General features: G+C 39.8%; 1 protein-coding gene across 1 annotated transcript in view; it reads left to right on the plus strand.

The window, feature by feature from the left end:
• Nucleotides 1–8,943, plus strand: part of LOC117525333 (importin subunit alpha-4-like) — a 30,074-nt gene extending 21,131 nt beyond the window's left edge. Inside the window, 6 exon segments of the mRNA XM_034187172.1 lie at nucleotides 3,125–3,253; nucleotides 3,440–3,544; nucleotides 3,732–3,803; nucleotides 4,494–4,656; nucleotides 6,561–6,655; nucleotides 6,742–8,943. Of these exon segments, the coding sequence (XP_034043063.1) occupies nucleotides 3,125–3,253; nucleotides 3,440–3,544; nucleotides 3,732–3,803; nucleotides 4,494–4,656; nucleotides 6,561–6,655; nucleotides 6,742–6,840 (663 nt within the window). The 3' untranslated portion in view covers nucleotides 6,841–8,943.
• The last annotated feature ends 9,307 nt before the right edge of the window (nucleotides 8,944–18,250 follow it).

Raw genomic sequence — 18,250 nt, forward strand, 5'->3', positions numbered from 1 at the left:
TGATTTTTTTCACGCCTGTCGGTTGCATCATTCGCCTGTGAGCAGGCTTTGAGTGAGGAGTGGTCCACCCCCTCGGCGGATTTTCATTGTCAGGGAAATGGCTGAGAGACTGCTGCTTTGCTTGATCAATTTTTTTTTTTTTTTTAAACTGTGAGGCACATCTATGTGGACACCATTCGAGAAATTCAGGTGGTTTTTGGTGAAAATTTTGTGGGCTTCAAAGACATTAAGGGATGTTACTGTCCCTTTAAGGATGGCCCACAGCAGCTGTGGGGTGCGCCGCGCTCCAGCTGCCATCGACAGGCTGAACGACCATTTCATTTCTAAACGAATGGCTCTGTGGATCCGTGACCATCGTGTGCACTTTCTCTGGTTATCACAAGAGCTGGACATCACCCATTTTCCTGCAGATTTCACTTTTAACAAGAGATTTTGTCGTGGAAAGCCGAGCGGACACTTCGCGCGTCATGATGGATTCGCTGCTGGACCGACACAAAACCACTTCTGTTTTGGTCTCACAGGTCGGCTTTGAGATGGCATTCAGACAGCTGTCAGTGGTTTTTCAGTCGAGTGATTACCCAAGAAATTGTGGATGTGCCTGGACATGCCAGAACATGTTCTGTGACGCTTCATCACGGCGTTGCTTTGCGCGTCTGTCTCAATTTGCCGAAAAAGTGCTGATGTCCACGTCTTTTCACAATTCCTGTGCTAGTCCAGACAACCTCCCGGATAAAACACAGCGTCCAGTTTGGAAATGAACGGCACATTCCACTGTTACGAGGAGATTTTGTCATGGAAATGAGCGGACGCTTCGCGCGTCACGACAGCAAGCGAGACAAAGAACATCTCCGTTTCGGAGTGCCAGAAGGACAAGCTGGGACATGTCCACCTCTCCACAATTTTCTCTGATACTCACTCGACTGGTAAGCACTGAAAGGCATGTCCCAGCTTGTCCTTCTGGCACTCTGAAACGGAGGTGTTCTTTCCTCCGCTCCTTTCCATGACAAAAACTCCTCATAACAGTGGAATGTGCCGTTCATTTCCAAACTGGACGCTGTGTTTTATCCGGGACGTCGTCTGGACTAGCACAGGAATTGTGAAAAGACGTGGACATCAGCACTTTTTCGGCAAATTGAGACAGATGTGCGACGCGCAAAGCAACACCGTGATGAAGCGTCACAGAACATGTCCAGGCTCATCCACAATTTCTTGGATAATCACTCGACTGAAAAACCACCGACAGCTGTCTGAATGCCATCTCAAAGCCGTCCTGTGAGACCAAAATGGAGGTGGTTTGTGTCGGTCCAGCAGCGAATCCATCATGACGCGCGAAGCGTCCGCTCGGCTTTCCATGACAAAATCTCTTGTTAAAAGTGAAATCTGCAGGAAAATGGGTGATGTCCAGCTCTTGTGATAACCAGAGAAAGTGCACACGATGGTCACGGATCCACAGAGCCATCCGTTTAGAAATGAAATGGTCGTTCAGCCTGTCGATGGCAGCTGGAGCGCAGCGTGCCCCACAGCTGCTGTGGCCGTCCTTAAGCGACAGTAACATCCCTTAATGTCTTTGAAGCCCATAAAATTTTCACCAAAAACCACCTGAATTTCTCAAATGGTGTCCACATGGATGTGCCTCAGTTTCTAAAAAAAATTTGATCAAGCAAAGCAGCAGTCTCTCAGCCATTTCCCTGACAATGAAAATCCGCCGAGGGGGTGGACCACTCCTCACTCAAAGCCTGCTCACAGGCGAATGATGCAACTGACAGGCGTGAAAAAAATCACGCATGCTCATGAAGGTTCAAGGTTGGCTCACGCATGCACGTGATTCAAATCCATATGTTTTTTTTTTTTGGTTTTTTTTTAAATAAGGTCGGATACTTTTCTAATACTCCTCGTAGTGTAGGAGTTGGGCTACCAATATGTAGACATGGACATGATCCCCAGTTATGCTACATGTCTGTGTTATTGGATAGATGCCTAATCTGCACAGCCTCAGTCCAGCCTGGGGGGGGGGTAACCTGCGATGGAGTAGCCGTCCCATCCGAGACAGAGTTAGACACTCATGCTTCATGTTACAGAATCCGGGAATCAGCACTGGCACCAGTGGACCTCAAGGGCTGATATAGGACTTGCGTCTGTATATTGAAAAAAGAGCACAAATAACATGTTAGAAATATCAAATGAGACCATGCTATCTATAGTATTCCTTTGTCATAAGTTAGGAATCATTGAAGCACTATGCAACCTTGTTAATTGTGTAACATTTCAAATACCTTTTAATTCAGCTTCATTTAGTAGTGCATGTTAAATGTACTATGTCAAGGGTGATTTGATAAAATGTATTTTGGCCATTGATTTTAAAAAAAAATCATCCTGATAAAATCTGTTAAAGTTTTAGCTTATGCCTGTAAATTGTTAGCTTCAGTGTCAGTTATGCTTTCAGAATAAAGGATACTGTAGTTGGGTCTGATATTAAAATGTATGTATTGTGAAGCACATTCCGGAGAGTCAGAGCTATTGGCATTAGCAGGGAGAGCTGCTCTATAAGGCCTATATGAAGATTTTGGCCATAGTGTTTCTCAAAAATGCTCATTTGCAGGACAAAGATGGACAGAAGTATGAAGAGAATCTATTTTAATGTCCCTGTTTGCACTCTGTGGCTGGGATAATTGCAAGAATCTAATGTTGATTGGTTTATGATTAATTGAATGTCCAGTTTGTTGTCTTTCTTGAATAATGTTTTAAGTTGTAATCCTATACGTCTGAAAAGATCTTTCTTACTCTTAATATATAATGCTAATTCACAAAACTCCCTCATATTTGATTTTTGGAGGTTTACATTTGGAAATTTCAGGAATAGTGTTCTACTAATGTCACAAATACAATATGATTGATTGTAGATATTTTTTTCCCCTGCTACAGCGATGTATGATACAAATGTGTTTAAATTGCTGTTCAAAATTAGAATATATGTACAGAATATACTGGAATACATTAGCTATGAATACGTTAACTTATCAAGTAATTGCAGCCTGTCAGTAAAGTGACTGTTTCTCATTTTCACCCTTGGGGAACTGAGCGCTTTCATTTGAAGTGTTTTGTTCTTTGCTTTTCCATCATCCAGACAGCAGCTCTGAGAGCAGTTGGAAACATTGTGACGGGGACAGACGAGCAGACACAGGTTGTCCTCAACTGTGATGTCCTTTCTCACTTTCCCAACCTGCTAACACACCCTAAAGAAAAGATCAACAAGGTGTTATTCTCATAGCATTACTTAAGTAGATGTATGTTTTTAATGTGGGTGGATTTTAGACAGTCTTGTTGAAGAGAGGATTCTTATTGCAGTACTTCTTTGAAACCACAATGCTTTCATTACTGCGAGTGCGCTTCCGTTTTTATAGTAACTGCCAACTTCAGTTTGTGTTTTGTCTATTCGTAGGAAGCAGTTTGGTTCCTGTCCAACATTACAGCCGGGAACCAGCAACAAGTCCAAGCTGTGATCGATGCTGGACTGATTCCTATGATCATTCACCAAATGGCCAAGGTAAACATGTCTGTGTGATAGGATGGGAACAAATTCCAGGGGAGAATTTTGCAGCCAGTGAAACAACTCGCAATAAATTAATTGCCAGTGGAGAAAGTGGTCTAGATCTGGTGTGCGTCTTGGTGCTGTGCTGAGGCAGAGAGCTGCTGCTGTGGGTACATGTTGGTGACAGCCTGTCTCTCCACAGGGTGATTTTGGCACTCAGAAGGAGGCAGCGTGGGCAATCAGTAACCTCACCATCAGTGGGAGGAAAGACCAGGTGAGCTGGGCTGTGTGTGCACGGACGGAAAAATCTGAAGCTGCGTTGTATCCAGTTTTATAAAATCCTTCACACTGTTCCAAAAACAGATCATTGTAATTTGTGGTCAGCTGTACAGTGGCTGGATGCTATGAACACAATAATTTGAAGTCAGTGACGTGTTAACATGTAGCATCTGCTAACTTTGCTCAATAATTTAGCCTTGTAATTTTGATACACAATTCGGTACAGAGATTAGCGACGCAGTGATGACACGATAGCACCACGGCAGAAGCCTGTCGCCAAGCTTCCGCTCCTGGAAATTCTGATAGTACGGGTCATGTTGACTTAGTTAATCTGTGGTTTGAGTACAGTGTCATCCTGCTAACAAACAAGGCAAAAAAAAAATCTTAATTTCCAGTGTAGCAGCAATGAAGCTGTATTTCATATGAAGGGGAGAAAAATATCGTAATCATTAGCTTCAGGCCTTATGAGGTGCATAATGGAAGACGTGATGAATTCCTGTTTTGAATGTCAACAATTGTCTATAATTTAAGTTTCTCTCACTGTTGCATTTCTTCAGAGGGCAGAACTTTCTTGTTGTTTTGTGTAGTTATGAAGATGACTGCAAATGATGTCACGATAAGATCTCAAACACTGAACCATCTGTGTTGTAACAGAGTATTTGTGTGCGGGTGTTTGATCTTACAGGTGGAGTTCCTGGTGGAGCAGCACGTCATTCCTCCCTTCTGTAATCTCTTGTCAGTGAAGGACTCCCAGGTGGTGCAGGTTGTCCTGGATGGTCTGAAAAACATTCTCATCATGGCTGGAGATGAAGCTAGCACCATTGCTGAGATCATTGAGGAGTGTGGAGGTCTGTATCTCACTACTGAGGGTTTTATTTAATTTTTAATTTAAATAAATCACCCAGTGTGACTGTCATGACTGACTCCACCAGATGTATCATTGTGGATGTCCAAAATGTCCACCAATGATATGTGCAGCAGTAGCTTAGGATATCATACATTTGAGATCAGTTTTGGGACACAGCGTAACACTTCCAGGAACCTCTTTCTCTAAACTTGACTGACAGGCATGGGTGAGCCCCAGATGTTACGACAGCTTGGAGTTATCATAATACGTGGAGCCTGCGTGTCTCTTAATTCACAACAAATTGTGTGTCAGAGCCTTTTATGTTGGAATAAACTGTTGCATCAGACATTTTCTTGCAAATAAGTCATGAAAGATGAGAAATGTGAAACTTTTTTCTTTTCTTTTTTTATCAAATAACAAAGGTGTAAGCTGATTTAATTTGCCATACTTGAAATTGCACACCCTGGCTGAATCTTCATGGTGTGACAGCTGCACAACTTAGTCGACGCAGCCAGCGCATTCACCAGATTTTTCACAAGTTGGCATACACTGGCTAAATCGTCAAGGTGCGGCAGACCCATAACATTAGCAGAGCTGTGGATTAATTGCAAAGTTTTCATAAGCGTCATGTTGTCATGACTTGTTTTTAAATCGATAGCTGTTATTTTCGATGTCTGAAACTTCAGCAGCCACTCTCCACGGTGTGAAGATGTGCTGTGGGTCCATATCGAGTAGTCGTAAGTGCAGGCTATTAAAAACAATGTTTGTGAGAGAGACAGTTTTGTGCACATGCACAAGTGTTGTCATCAATGCAGCAACTGTGAAAAGTCTCAAATATATCTGTGTGTTCAGGCAGTCTATAAGAACAGTGTCATAGTGGAGTTTCAGCTACGTGTTCACACAGCCGGGTTAAAACAGTATTGTGGAGAGTTTCACGTGTGCATTAGCAGTTATAACCAAGTTAACAGTACATCTTCCAGTACAGACAGCCAACACTGTACAGATCTGACTGACATTCTCTTCAAAAATTAAAGGAGTTGAGAGCGAAGCGTCTGTCTTCCCTCTGTACGGAGCACTGAACCAGGTGACGCTCGCGTAACACGTGTAGTAGAAAATCCTGAAGCTCCTAAAAATAAGGTATTCCTGATTTATTCCAAAGTAAGAAATGCGTTTAGAATCAGGCAGCCTGTAAACACAGCATGGTAGCAGTGGTGGTGTTTCGACTCGTACGGACATCTGGGTTAAAACGGTGTGTCTTCTCGCAGGTCCATCTGATCTGAATGAGTGCTGAGCCATCACTTTCATATGAACACTCAGTAATTTCATGATCTGATGTTGCAACATTTGTTTCACGCGGTCTGTTCGTCATCGTGCTGTTTTGCTGGGACTGACATCACCCGCTGACTTGCAGAGCAAGACGTTTAATTAGCAATAAAGTACGTCACCAACCATCAGTCGTGACCACGTGCACATATAGACTTAAAATTGCAAATACTTTGATGTTGAACGGCAAGTTCACCAACATGCAACATATCTTTTGTTTGGCCAGTGTGTGATATGGTATTTGTCTAGGTTACTTAGGTTTGTTTCCCAGTAGCTGTGGGTTGAACGGTGTGGGTGTGTAAGAGTTCCCTGTGCAACAGCATCCTAAAAACGCATCACAGCCCCCAAGGGTGGTGCAGGACCTGATGCAGGGATGATACTACTCCGCGTCCCACTGCTTTGAAAGGTGTACTTGAATATTGTTTTATAAGAAATAAGAGCCGGTTTTCCCAGCATTTCTTGACAAAGATTTTGTTCATGACAGAAAAGTTATACATTTAGAGTTGCGTCAGACAGGGTGTCCGTGGTGAAACTTGCCAGAAGAACTGTGTGCATGTGAAAACTTTTTTTGTGGTTCTTCAGGTTTGGAGAAGATAGAGAACCTCCAGCACCATGAAAATGAAGACATCTACAAACTGGCATTTGAGATTATTGATCAGTACTTTTCAGGAGATGATGTAAGTCTACAGTCACTAATTGACAATGCCTCCCTCCCCACCCCACAGGTGCACTGATATCTGGTTTTTAATTTTTTTTTCTCCAGATTGATGAGGATCCCAGCTTGATTCCTGAAACTGCTCAAGGAGGAACCTTCAGTTTTGATCCAGCTTCCAGCATGCAAACAAAGGAATTTGATTTCTAGAGACAGGATCCTTTTGGTTCAACCAGCTGCACGGGTACTCTGTAATCACCCCAGACACTCACCCATCACTACTCCAACCTGGCAACTTGGTACTGAAGGATTTAATTAGCATCATTTCACCATGGAAACGTGCTGTTGAAGGATTTTGCCACTCCCATGTCTGGTCATTGGGGTGCTTTGGAAATGGTCATCCTTCGCAGAACTCAGCCACCCTACACTGGAGTCCCGCTCACTTGTTTTCACCGTCTGGCAACCTGCATCAGGAGGATTTGCCAGCAATTCCTTTACCAGTGCTTCTGAATCTCTCACAGTTCAAAGCAGAAGGAAGATGGGCCTTCCCAGTAAGGTTTAATTGCCAAACTTCGGTCTTCACAAAGACGAACACACAAGCACATTTTTCAGTCACGAACCATACGCACTGTTTGACACTTAGAATTTGTGTGCATACTTCTGTTCGATGCATCATATCACTTATGGGGCAGAAATACTGCTGTTTTCTTTGTGCTTAATTTTTGTGCTTTCCCTCTCCTGGATTGTTGATTGGTGTTTAAACTCACCCACACGTATGTACATGAGCACATACAAACAGCCTCCTGATAACCAGGCACCCAGAGATCGCACTCACCCAATTTAATGAGTTAAGCCCAGAGCGAAGCCAAGACTAACCACAGACCCCCACCGCCCTCCCAGGGGTGCTCAGGGACGGGTGGGAGGGGCTGTAAGGGCTCCAAGGCAAAAAGGATTCATGGCAAACTGACTGATGAGATGTTAGGCTCCATGACGTCACTTTTCTTACGCAACCTTTGTTGACATATCAAACTTTAAAGGAAATCATCAAAAATGTGAAGAAAACGTAACTTTTTTTTTTCTTGATTACAGAAACTGTAATTAAGACCTGCTGCTGACTAAGCAGAGCGGGAAGTTTTTTATTTTTAAGTGTGAATATCTGTCATGGGAGGAGGCACCCACAGGTGAAAGTGCAGCAACTTGAAAGGAACACGTCAGCTGTTGCTTCCCCCCCAAAGACTTTTGGAGCAGCACGAGATCTGCCATGTCCTCTGATCCAAAGGTCTCCACTCGGGACTCTTCTGTAATGTGAAACTCGAGAGGTGTTACTGGAGAAGAAAAATATTGACCTATTATTTTGGATTCAAACATTTTAGGTTTCAGTATCTCCCCCCACCACCACCCATGTTTTCTGCAGTCTTAATGCACACGTCTTGACAGGCATGCCATCGTCAGGACTACCACTCTCCGAAGACCAGACCGGCGCAGCCTGCAGGTCTCCCAGCCTTCACAGCACAGAGATCACATGTCGCCACAGATTTGAGTAACTGTACAAAATGTGATGTGTGTCTCTTTACCGTCTAATGGATGATATAAATGTATTTACATAAAGCCTGTACAGAGTTGCTGCAGCTGACAGTTGTTGGATGGACACTGTCAGAAAGCTGGGGAGGTTTTTTGTTTTTGTTTTTTTTAAGCAATATTTCATTTTTAATTTTTAACATGTAATGACAGCTGATAAATCAGAAGCAGCGCTTTTGTTTGTAGTAGTGACGGACTGTGTAAAATGTACCGTCCCAGTTGTGGGACTGGGCTTGTGATGTTTGAAACTTGGAGCCCAGTCCTGGTCTTGTAGACTTACTGATCCTCTGTTTGGCTGCTAACTACTGAAAGGGGGTCAGTGCAGTGGGTCACCCTGTGGGATGTGAAATATTGGGTGGGGATATTTCAAGTGGCCCAGGGTATGTTTCTTCTTTTTGGGAGGTGGGGGGGGGGTGCTGTTTATTATGGATGAACAAAAACCATTTTGAGGGTGTACAGTGATAAACTAGCAGACTTAGACCGAGCCACTTTAAAGATTTACAATTTTGTTGCCTTGTATCGGAATTGGATACAAGCTTATATTTGCAAGATTTTTACTTGCTAATGAAAAGTTGTTTTAAATAAAATGATAGAAGAAAAGCAACAGACAGCGTTTTGGCCTCTGATTGTTTATATCTTTTTATAAAATTTTAGATTGAAATCTCTTTAAGGTGGCTCATTGATGCTTTCAACTCTTGTGCATATTAAAGATGAGACTGAGTTGAAGAAAAAAAAATTGTGCCTTTTGTTTGTCATTTCAACCAAAAAATTAAAAAGGAATTTTAAAAAAGACTGACTTAAAGAATTTTGAAATGGGAGAGGTGGATGCATTGAGTATCCTCCCTGTTGTTGCCATGGGAATGACTGCTGCTCTCTTTTGAATGAGTATTTATTCTTCCCCCCCCCCTGATTCATTGGTACAACATACCATTTGTCCTGCTCATAAGCCACAAACCATGGCCACGTTTTAGTCAGGGGATTTGGTTACAATTTCTCCCCCTCATCTCGCCTTCAGGACATGATCTGTGTTACTGATCCTAATCAAAATAAACTTGCTGTTTAGCCGTTTTATCTTCCGTGCTGCAAGAGTTGTGATTCGCACACTCGGTGACATTTTAATTGTGTAGAGTGGACAGAAGAATTTTAATAGACATTAACTATCATTAACAAATTTTTCATCAAAAAATATGACTGCATCATAATAACAAAGATGATTTTAAACTGAGACAACTGGGCATTTTTTTGCATTTACTTAGAATCTTAAAGTTGTGCACCTGGGTTCTAAGCCTCATGCTGTCTCTGTCCTTGGACAAGACTGTTGATTTACATTCAGTCCACCCAACTGTATGTGACCTCAGTGGATGTTGACCTTGTTTGACCTTTACTTTGAAGACCAAACATTCAGCATAGTCAAAAATATTCCCTTTATTAATCCTTTTATTTCAACCAATAATTTGCATCATTTTTTACTGAAATTGGAGCAGCTTTAACTTTTGGCCCCTGTACAAACTGAAACTGAGCTTTGTCACCATGTTTGCTGTTTTGATCCCATAACTCCAGAACATTCTGTTACAGATCGTCCAAACTATACCTTTTTGGAATCGTTATCAAATAATGTGATAGTTTTCAATATGATTGGAGCATTTTTACATTTTGACCTCTGTGTAATTCTTCATTGACACCTATCTGGCTACAGCTACACACTGTGATATCATACATTTTTGTGTAGGCCATGGTACACTGAGGCTGGATTCTAAGTGTCGTTTGGTCACCTTCAGTGGTACCAATCAGGTCAAAATTGATGACTGGCTCCTGGAGTAATGTGCACAGGGGGGGACCTGGGGTATATAGGGAGAAGGATGCTGAGGATGGAACCACCAGGCAGGAGGAGAAGAGGGAGGCCAAAGAGGAGGTTTATGGATGTGCTGGGAGGACATGCAGGTGCTTGGTGTTACAGAGGAAGTTACTACGGAGTAGTAACTGAGCTGATTCTCTTATGTACTCTTTTGTTCTCCAAGTAATGTAACTGCCATCCCTGCTAATCTGTCTGCCATCATTAGCTATTTGATTTTTTTTGTTTTCTTTGACACATTCTCCCCTTCTATTCTCAATTACTCATATCACTAGGACAAATACTCGATTCTAAAAAATTGTTTGGTTTTTTTAATCTAAGTTTTATACAAGTGTAGCAAGGTGAAGTCCAGATTGAAAAGATGTTCCTGCTAGCTTGGCTAACGGAATGCCCCTTTGGCTGACCTGGTAGAGCTCTGGTCTTTAGTTCGAGCAGTTTGGGGTTTGATCCCACTGCCATCCCAGCCACAAAGGTCCTCCGGTCACGCAAGTTTTGTTTTTGTTTAATCATCAGCAAGCTTATTGAGATACACACACACACAGTAGTGTTCAGAATAATAGTAGTGCTATGTGACTAAAAAGATTAATCCAGGTTTTGAGTATATTTCTTATTGTTACATGGGAAACAAGGTAACAGTAGATTCAGTAGATTTTCACAAATCCAACAAGACCAAGCATTCATGATATGCACACTGTTAAGGTTATGAAATTGGGCTATTACTAGTAAAAAAAAAAAAAAGTAGAAAGGGGGGTGTTCACAATAATAGTATTGTGGCATTCAGTCAGTGAGTTCATCAATTTTGTGGAACAAACAGGTGTGAATCAGGTGTCCCCTATTTAAGGATGAAGCCAGCACCTGTTGAACATGCTTTTCTCTTTGAAAGCCTGAGGAAAATGGGACGTTCAAGACATTGTTCAGAAGAACAGCGTAGTCTGATTAAAAAGTTGATTGGAGAGGGGAAAACTTATACACAGGTGCAAAAAATGCTGTTCAACTACAATGATCTCCGATGCTTTAAAATGGACAAAAAAAAACAGACGCGTGGAAGAAAACGGAAAACAACCATCAAAATGGATAGAAGAATAACCAGAATGGCAAAGGCTCACCCATTGATCAGCTCCAGGATGATCAAAGACAGTCTGGAGTTATCTGTAAGTGCTGTGACAGTTAGAAGACGCCTGTGTGAAGCTAATTTATTTGCAAGAATCCCCCACAAAGTCCCTCTGTTAAATAAAAGACGTGCAGAAGAGGTTACAATTTGCCAAAGAACACATCAACTGGCCTAAAGAGAAAGTCTTTTTTTTATGCCTCGGCAATGCGAGACAGTGGGTTATACCAACAAATCGAGAAAGAACATTAAAATCCACCATGACACACCAAGAGCAGCACACAGATCAGTATCATGCGTTATTTTGAGAGAAATAATCAGTAGCAGTGCCTCTCCAGGGCAGACCAGCAATTCACAAAGCATGCACGACATAAATGATTTAAAATACAGAAATGCCTGGTGTGTCTATGAGGTAGGAATAATATCAGATATTGAACAACTGGCCATTGTGTAGGATAATTTTAGCCCAACAGCCAGCCTTGAATTGGGCCAGATACTGGCCTCCATTTTGGAGTGAGCATTCCCAATCCTAAATGACCAATAGGAGAGCTGCGCTGGAATTCCCTGTCCTAAACGACCAATTGGAGAGCAGCGCTCGTGCCACATTAAAATAAGGCTGACATCAGCATCTCGGCAGCCATTCAATCACAGGCCAGGAGTGAGAGGACAGTATCTGGCCCAATTCAGGGCTGGTTGTCGGGCTCGGATAATTTTTCCATTGTCTAGCTTCGACTTGGTACTGTGAAGAAGCCAGTCCCGCTACTGCTAATTTGATTTTATATCGCTCCTGGGTGATATTATCCAAACCCTCTGAATAGTTGATGGCCAGATGGCCCTGACAACAGAAATATTGCTAAATTCAAACAAATTACTTAAATCTGGAATTCAAGAGCAAATACCACTCCCACATACACAGTGTATCTCTATGGTAAAACACGACAACAACCACGCCTTTTCACACCAGCGACGGACCTAATGCGGAAGCAAACCGGCAGTAACGTGGATGCGACCAAATCAATATGGCCATTGTCGCCTGTCTGTGGTCAGCGTAACTCCAGTTCTACTGCCAGAGTCTTTAAATTTACAGGGAGCATTCTTGGGACACAGACCGTGGTCAAGTTCAAAGATGGCTAACCTTGACCTATTTTAAGAGGTTAAAAAGTCACATTCTGTTTCAGTCTGTTCAGTTTTGTACTTTAGTGGCAGGTGTGACAGCCGTCAGTGGCTTGTCTCTCCAAAATCACTTTGTTTTTTTGTGTTTATATACATGTTTCTCATAATATTATGTAAAAGCTAGTGAGAAATAAACACTTCTAAAACTGAAAATGCTGTTTTTGGAACCTAATAACACCTCAGAACTTATTTACAACAAGATATTTTACGGACGTTAGCGTGGTGACTTTACGGGCTGGTAGCTATCTGCAAAACTCCATTTTATTTGTGGTAAATATATCCTCTTTGTCATATATTATGTAAAAGCTAGCGAGAAATAAACGCTTCTAAAACTCAAAATGCTGTTTTTGTAACCTAATAATATGGAGTCATTGACAAGACATTTTGCAGACATTAGAGATTGTAGATTTTGCAGACTTCATATGGAGTTAAATTTGTCTAATAATTGATACCTGCAAATGCACGGAGGATGATCTACAAATATTCCTTGATTTGCACAACTTCCACTCTTAAAATGTAAATATTGTTTTGGATTGACTGGGCCTTTGTTGAACATGTACAGGGTATTTTATCCTTGCATTATATTTACAGTATATCAGTCCTGCTTACCTGGATTTTCGGGCATTTAGAAACTTTTGAGTTTTTGAAAGTATGGGCTACATTTGGGCTGTCCTGAAAAAAATATATTCATTCATTCAGCGATTAATAATTCCTTTTTATTCATTACTCAAATTATATGTAGCCAAATGATATGCTACAAAAGTTAAATAGTGTCCAAAACATTTACAATAATATAAAATTCAGAAAAGCAGCAACATTTCATAATAGATTAGATTCCATAAATGTGAGGGAATGTAGTTTGAATTTATGATTTTTACCCAGTATTTAATACATCGGTGTCTATTTTTATGGCTGCTGACAGTCAGCTCCAGCTCTTATTTTGGTTTAATAAATAGAATAGAATAGAGCCTTTGTTGTCATTGTACATATATACATACATACAGTGAAATTTGTCCTCTGCTTTTAACCCATCCTAATTACAGTTAGACACAATCCAACCACTAGGAGCAGTGGGCAGCCACTGGCCGGCGTCCGGGGAGCAACTCCCGATGTAGAGACTCTGCTGTGGTCAGGTCAGGGCAGAGAAAGAAGCAGACCTTTAAATCAGTATGTTGTGATTGTGGGAGGAAATCGGAGTGCCCAGATGATACCTACGCAGGGAGAACATGCAAACTCCACACAGAAATGGATTCAGATTCAATTTATTATACCCTTGGGTAAATTTGGTTTACAGTGAGTGAGTCATCTTGTTTTGTAAACACACAGAAGAACACAGAACAAGACAAAGTGATGACAGTGCTAAGGCTAAAAAAAGAACAATAAAAGACGGTTGCAAGATAAAAAACAAACAAACAAACTCCAATCCAGTCCAGTTTATTTGTAGAGCACATTTAAAAACAACAAGGTTGACCAAAGTTCTGTACAACAAAGACGTAAATAATTACATGATGAGTTGGGATGGCAGGAAGCAATCCCACGACCTTCTTGCTGTGCTAACCACTAAACCACTGTGCTGCCCTTACACCATATGTCTGATTTACTCGTGCTCAGTGTGCTGAATCACAAATTTAAATAGGCCAATCACAGCCCAGTATGCAAGTAAACTTGAGAGTATTGATCAGGGGTTAGATCACTGTCCTTTAATAAGGTGTTACTTTCTGTAGCAATAGGAACTGCTTTTATGTTCTTGGTTGGGACTCGGACAAGTTAGAGTGTTACACAGGCTGAATAATGCTGTGTTGTCGAGCCATCCTCTGAATAAAGTTCCCTGTGAGCAGGGGTAATGCTCAAACGTCCAGTTTGTAGAGTCATTGACAAACAGAACAAGCTGAAACATGCTGGCAGCGGTGCGTTCTGAGCGGTAAGAACAGCAAAGGTGTCGCAACACGAAGAGTTTGAATGAGGCTGACTAAAGCTAGCTGAAGCTCACGCCACTAGCATAGCAGTGCGCTGCGGGCATGAGCTCTACACAGGAAGAAAATAGAAGCGCTACAAGTACAAGAATGGATGGATTAAGACCGCCTCAACAGTGGTGTATGGACTCTGCTAATCTTGCCAAGTCATGGAAAACTTGGAAGGAAGAATTTACACTGTATATTGAGCTAGCAATGCCGGAAGCAGAAGAGGAGGCACGGGTAAAATTTGTCTACTACCTCATCGGAGAACAGGGCAGAGAACTCTGTGGGACGTTAATAGGCTTGGAAGCAGGAGGGACTGTTACCAGTCTGACATGCAAAATTGTAGAAGAAATGACAATTATAGATGATGTTATAGAAATTTTAACAGTGGAAATTGTACAGGAAACATCTAAAAAATATTCTAATCAGTTGTGTATACAGAGCACCAGATTCTTGTGTTGTGAAATTTACAGATAAAATAATAGAATTATTCCATCAAATAAAAAATAAAACACTCTTTATGTGTGGAGACTTTAATGTTAATGTGGAAAGTTCCACTTGCCAAAGAGTAAGTGATTTTGTGAATTCAATGAACAGCTTGGGCTTATTCCCTTTGATAACAAAACCAACCAGAATTACATCACAAAGTGCAACTGTAATTGATAATATATTCACAAATAGAACAGATGAAATTATTAAGAATGGGATATTGATGACAGATCTCAGTGATCATTTACCAGTTTTTTCAATATTTAAATATAAAAATAGGCATAAAAACTGATATAAACTTTAAAAGAGATAAGTCATTACAAGCCATAGAGGCATTAAATTATGACCTTAATAATCAAAATTGGGAAGAAGTTTATGTCGGTGATGTTAATGTAGCATATAGTTCATTTATGAAAATATTGATGAAATCATATAATAAAAATTGTAAATTAATAAAAACTAGTAAGAAAAGAGTAGATAAACCATGGCTGACCAAGGGAATAAAAAACGCTTGTGTAAAGAAAAAACTATTTATACAGGTGCTTTTTAAAAATGCAAACAAAGGAAACAGAATACAGATACAAAAAATATAAAAATAAACTATTGACAATAATTAGGAAACAAAAAAAAACATTATTATAGTGAACAATTGAATAAGAGTAAAGATAATATAAGGGCAACATGGGGAATTATAAAAAGGGTGATGGAAAGTGATGGAGTGAAATCATCTTTTCTGAACTACCTTGTCAAGGAAAATAAAGAGATATATGACATAAAAGAAGTTTTAAATGAGTTTGATTATTTTTTGAAGGTGGGATCAAATCTGGTGGGAAATAAACCAATAGTAGAAGATAAATACTATTGTAAATACGGTCAATAGTATTTTCCTTGACAATGTGGAAAAAGATGAAATAAGGAATATTGTAAAAAAAAAACTGTAAGCAAAAGATCAACTGACTGTGAAGATTTAGACATGATGACTGTAAAAAAGTATAATAGAAACTGTTATTGAACCATTCACTTACATTTGTAATCTGTCTCTGTCAACAGGAATTTTTCCAGAAGAAATGAAAATTGCCAAGGTAGTCCCATTATAGAAAAATGGAGACAAACATATCGTTTCAAATTACAGGCCAGTGTCATTGCTTCCACAGTTTTCTAAAATTATGGAAAAGGTTTTTGTGACAAGGTTGGATAAATTCATTGAGAAACATCATATTTTAAAGAATGCTCAGTATGGATTTAGAACAAAACATTCGACAGCTATGGCAATTATGGAATTAACAGAGAAAATATCAACAGCAATAGATAATAAGGATTATTTTGTAAGTGTTTTTATTCATTTGAAAAAAGCTTTTGATGTTATCGATCATTCAAGATTGCTTCATAAGTTACAACAATATGGAATAAGAGGGATTGCACATCAATGGGTAAAAAGCTACTTAGAAAATAAAAAACAATTTGTTCAGATAAATGATACTAAATCAGAATTGTGTAATATTATGTGTGGAGTACCACAAGGATTGGTACTTGGACCTAAACCATTCATTTTGTATATTAATGATTTTGTGAATGTGTCAAAGGTACTTGGTAGCATTTTATATGCTGACGATACAACATTATTTTACTCTGGATCAGATATACAGGAAGTAGTACAGGTGATAAATACAGAGTTGGAAAAAGTTAAATATTGGTTTGATACAAACAGATTGTCACTTAATCTTAATAAAACAAACTTCATATTGTCTAATGACAGAGTAAAAAAAAATGAGGTGTCAATAAAAATAGATGGAATGGACATTCAAAGGGTAAAAGAAACAAAATTTCTAGGAGTTATGATTGATTGAGGATTTTGCATGGAAGTCACATATAAACTACATAAAAAGAAAGAGCGAAAGCCATTGCTGTTTTGCATAAAGTTAAATATTCATTAAATAATTATGGATTATTAACATTGTACAATTCATTGATTGTTCCATATTTGACTTATTGTGTAGAAATCTGGGGATCAACATGTATAACTTATACACAACCTTTATTTATTTTGCAGAAAAGAGCTTTAAAAGTGATTAGCAACAGTCGATTTAGAGATCCATCTAATCCATTGTTCGTTAAGTATAGGGTACTTAAATTTCATGATTTAGTTGATTTGAAATTATTACAATGTACAAAGCCAATAACAATACCTTACCAATAAACATTCAAAATATGTTTGAAAAAAGAGTACGTAGTTATAATTTGAAGGGCATAGAAGTCTTTAAGAAACCAAGATACAGAACCAAGATAAAGGAACGGAGTATTGCAGTGAATGGTGTAAAATTACGGAACAACCTCAGCAAAGAAATCAAAGAATCAAGGTCACTTAAATTATTTAAAAAACGTATTAAACTTGATGTATTTCAAAAGTATGAAACTATGAAATAGGTCAGTGGACTGTGACAAAGCTAAAATGTAAGCTGTTAATAATGTTTCGAATGTTAGAAGTTTAAAATGTAATCTGTTAGGGGTGTAATCTTATAGATAATGGTTAAAATTAGGAAATAAGTTGGTGGCATGTGACATAATCATAGAAATGTAATTATTTGTGTGTCGATTGATGATGCTTTGTGAGATTGTATTGTAAAAAAGGGGGCAGATTATATAAGACTTGTTCTTCTAAACTGCTCCTTTTCATTCAGTGGTTTGTGGTGTTTTGTTGATTCTGCTTTTCTGTTTTTATTTTCTTTTAAATGAATTAAATAAATGAATGAAATGAAATGTTTCATGAAAATATTGTGAACTTCCAGAGTGACTGTGGTGCAACCTGCAACGTCATTTCGATCAACCTGCTGAGTCCAGATGTGAAATTGGAGCACACGGACAAAGTACTATTTATGTACAGTAAGTCAAAGCAGTGCAAGTGAAGCAGTAAAACTCATTCAGGTCCAATACAACATTATTTATGCACTGGACAGTATTGTGACTAAAGAGCCAGGGACCAGTGACACATGGCAGTTGGAAGAAATAAAGACTGAGGTTCAAGACATGTTTATGGGCGAAAGACTGTGGGAATAGCACATAATCTATTGAGAGATGGAAGCAGAGAGTGTGGTACACAACTGCAGGTTTGCATCTGGGGATTGTGATTGCCCAAGGCCATTTCAGCTATTCCCATTCCCAACTGAGCCAGCCAGGAGAGGAGAATGGACAAAGTTAGTCAACAGAAAGCAGCAGCTGGAGTCCGGCAGTGTAAATAACTGGATAATTCTCGTGTCCGTAGTGTACACTTTACTGATGGGAAACGCACAGAACTGCACCCAAACCCAACACTTCAACTTGGCTATGAGCTAAAGCAGGTGTGTGATAATAAAGCTTATTTCTTCATGATTTCTACCTGTTTTAGTGCTTGTTGATCCCTCCTCCACTGCAGGGAGTGACATTAAGCTTTTTCATGCACCTGTTTTCATGCAGGCTGGTGACCAT

Source organism: Thalassophryne amazonica, chromosome 14 (assembly GCF_902500255.1).
Source record: "Thalassophryne amazonica chromosome 14, fThaAma1.1, whole genome shotgun sequence".
Classification (NCBI taxonomy): Eukaryota; Metazoa; Chordata; class Actinopteri; order Batrachoidiformes; family Batrachoididae; genus Thalassophryne; species Thalassophryne amazonica.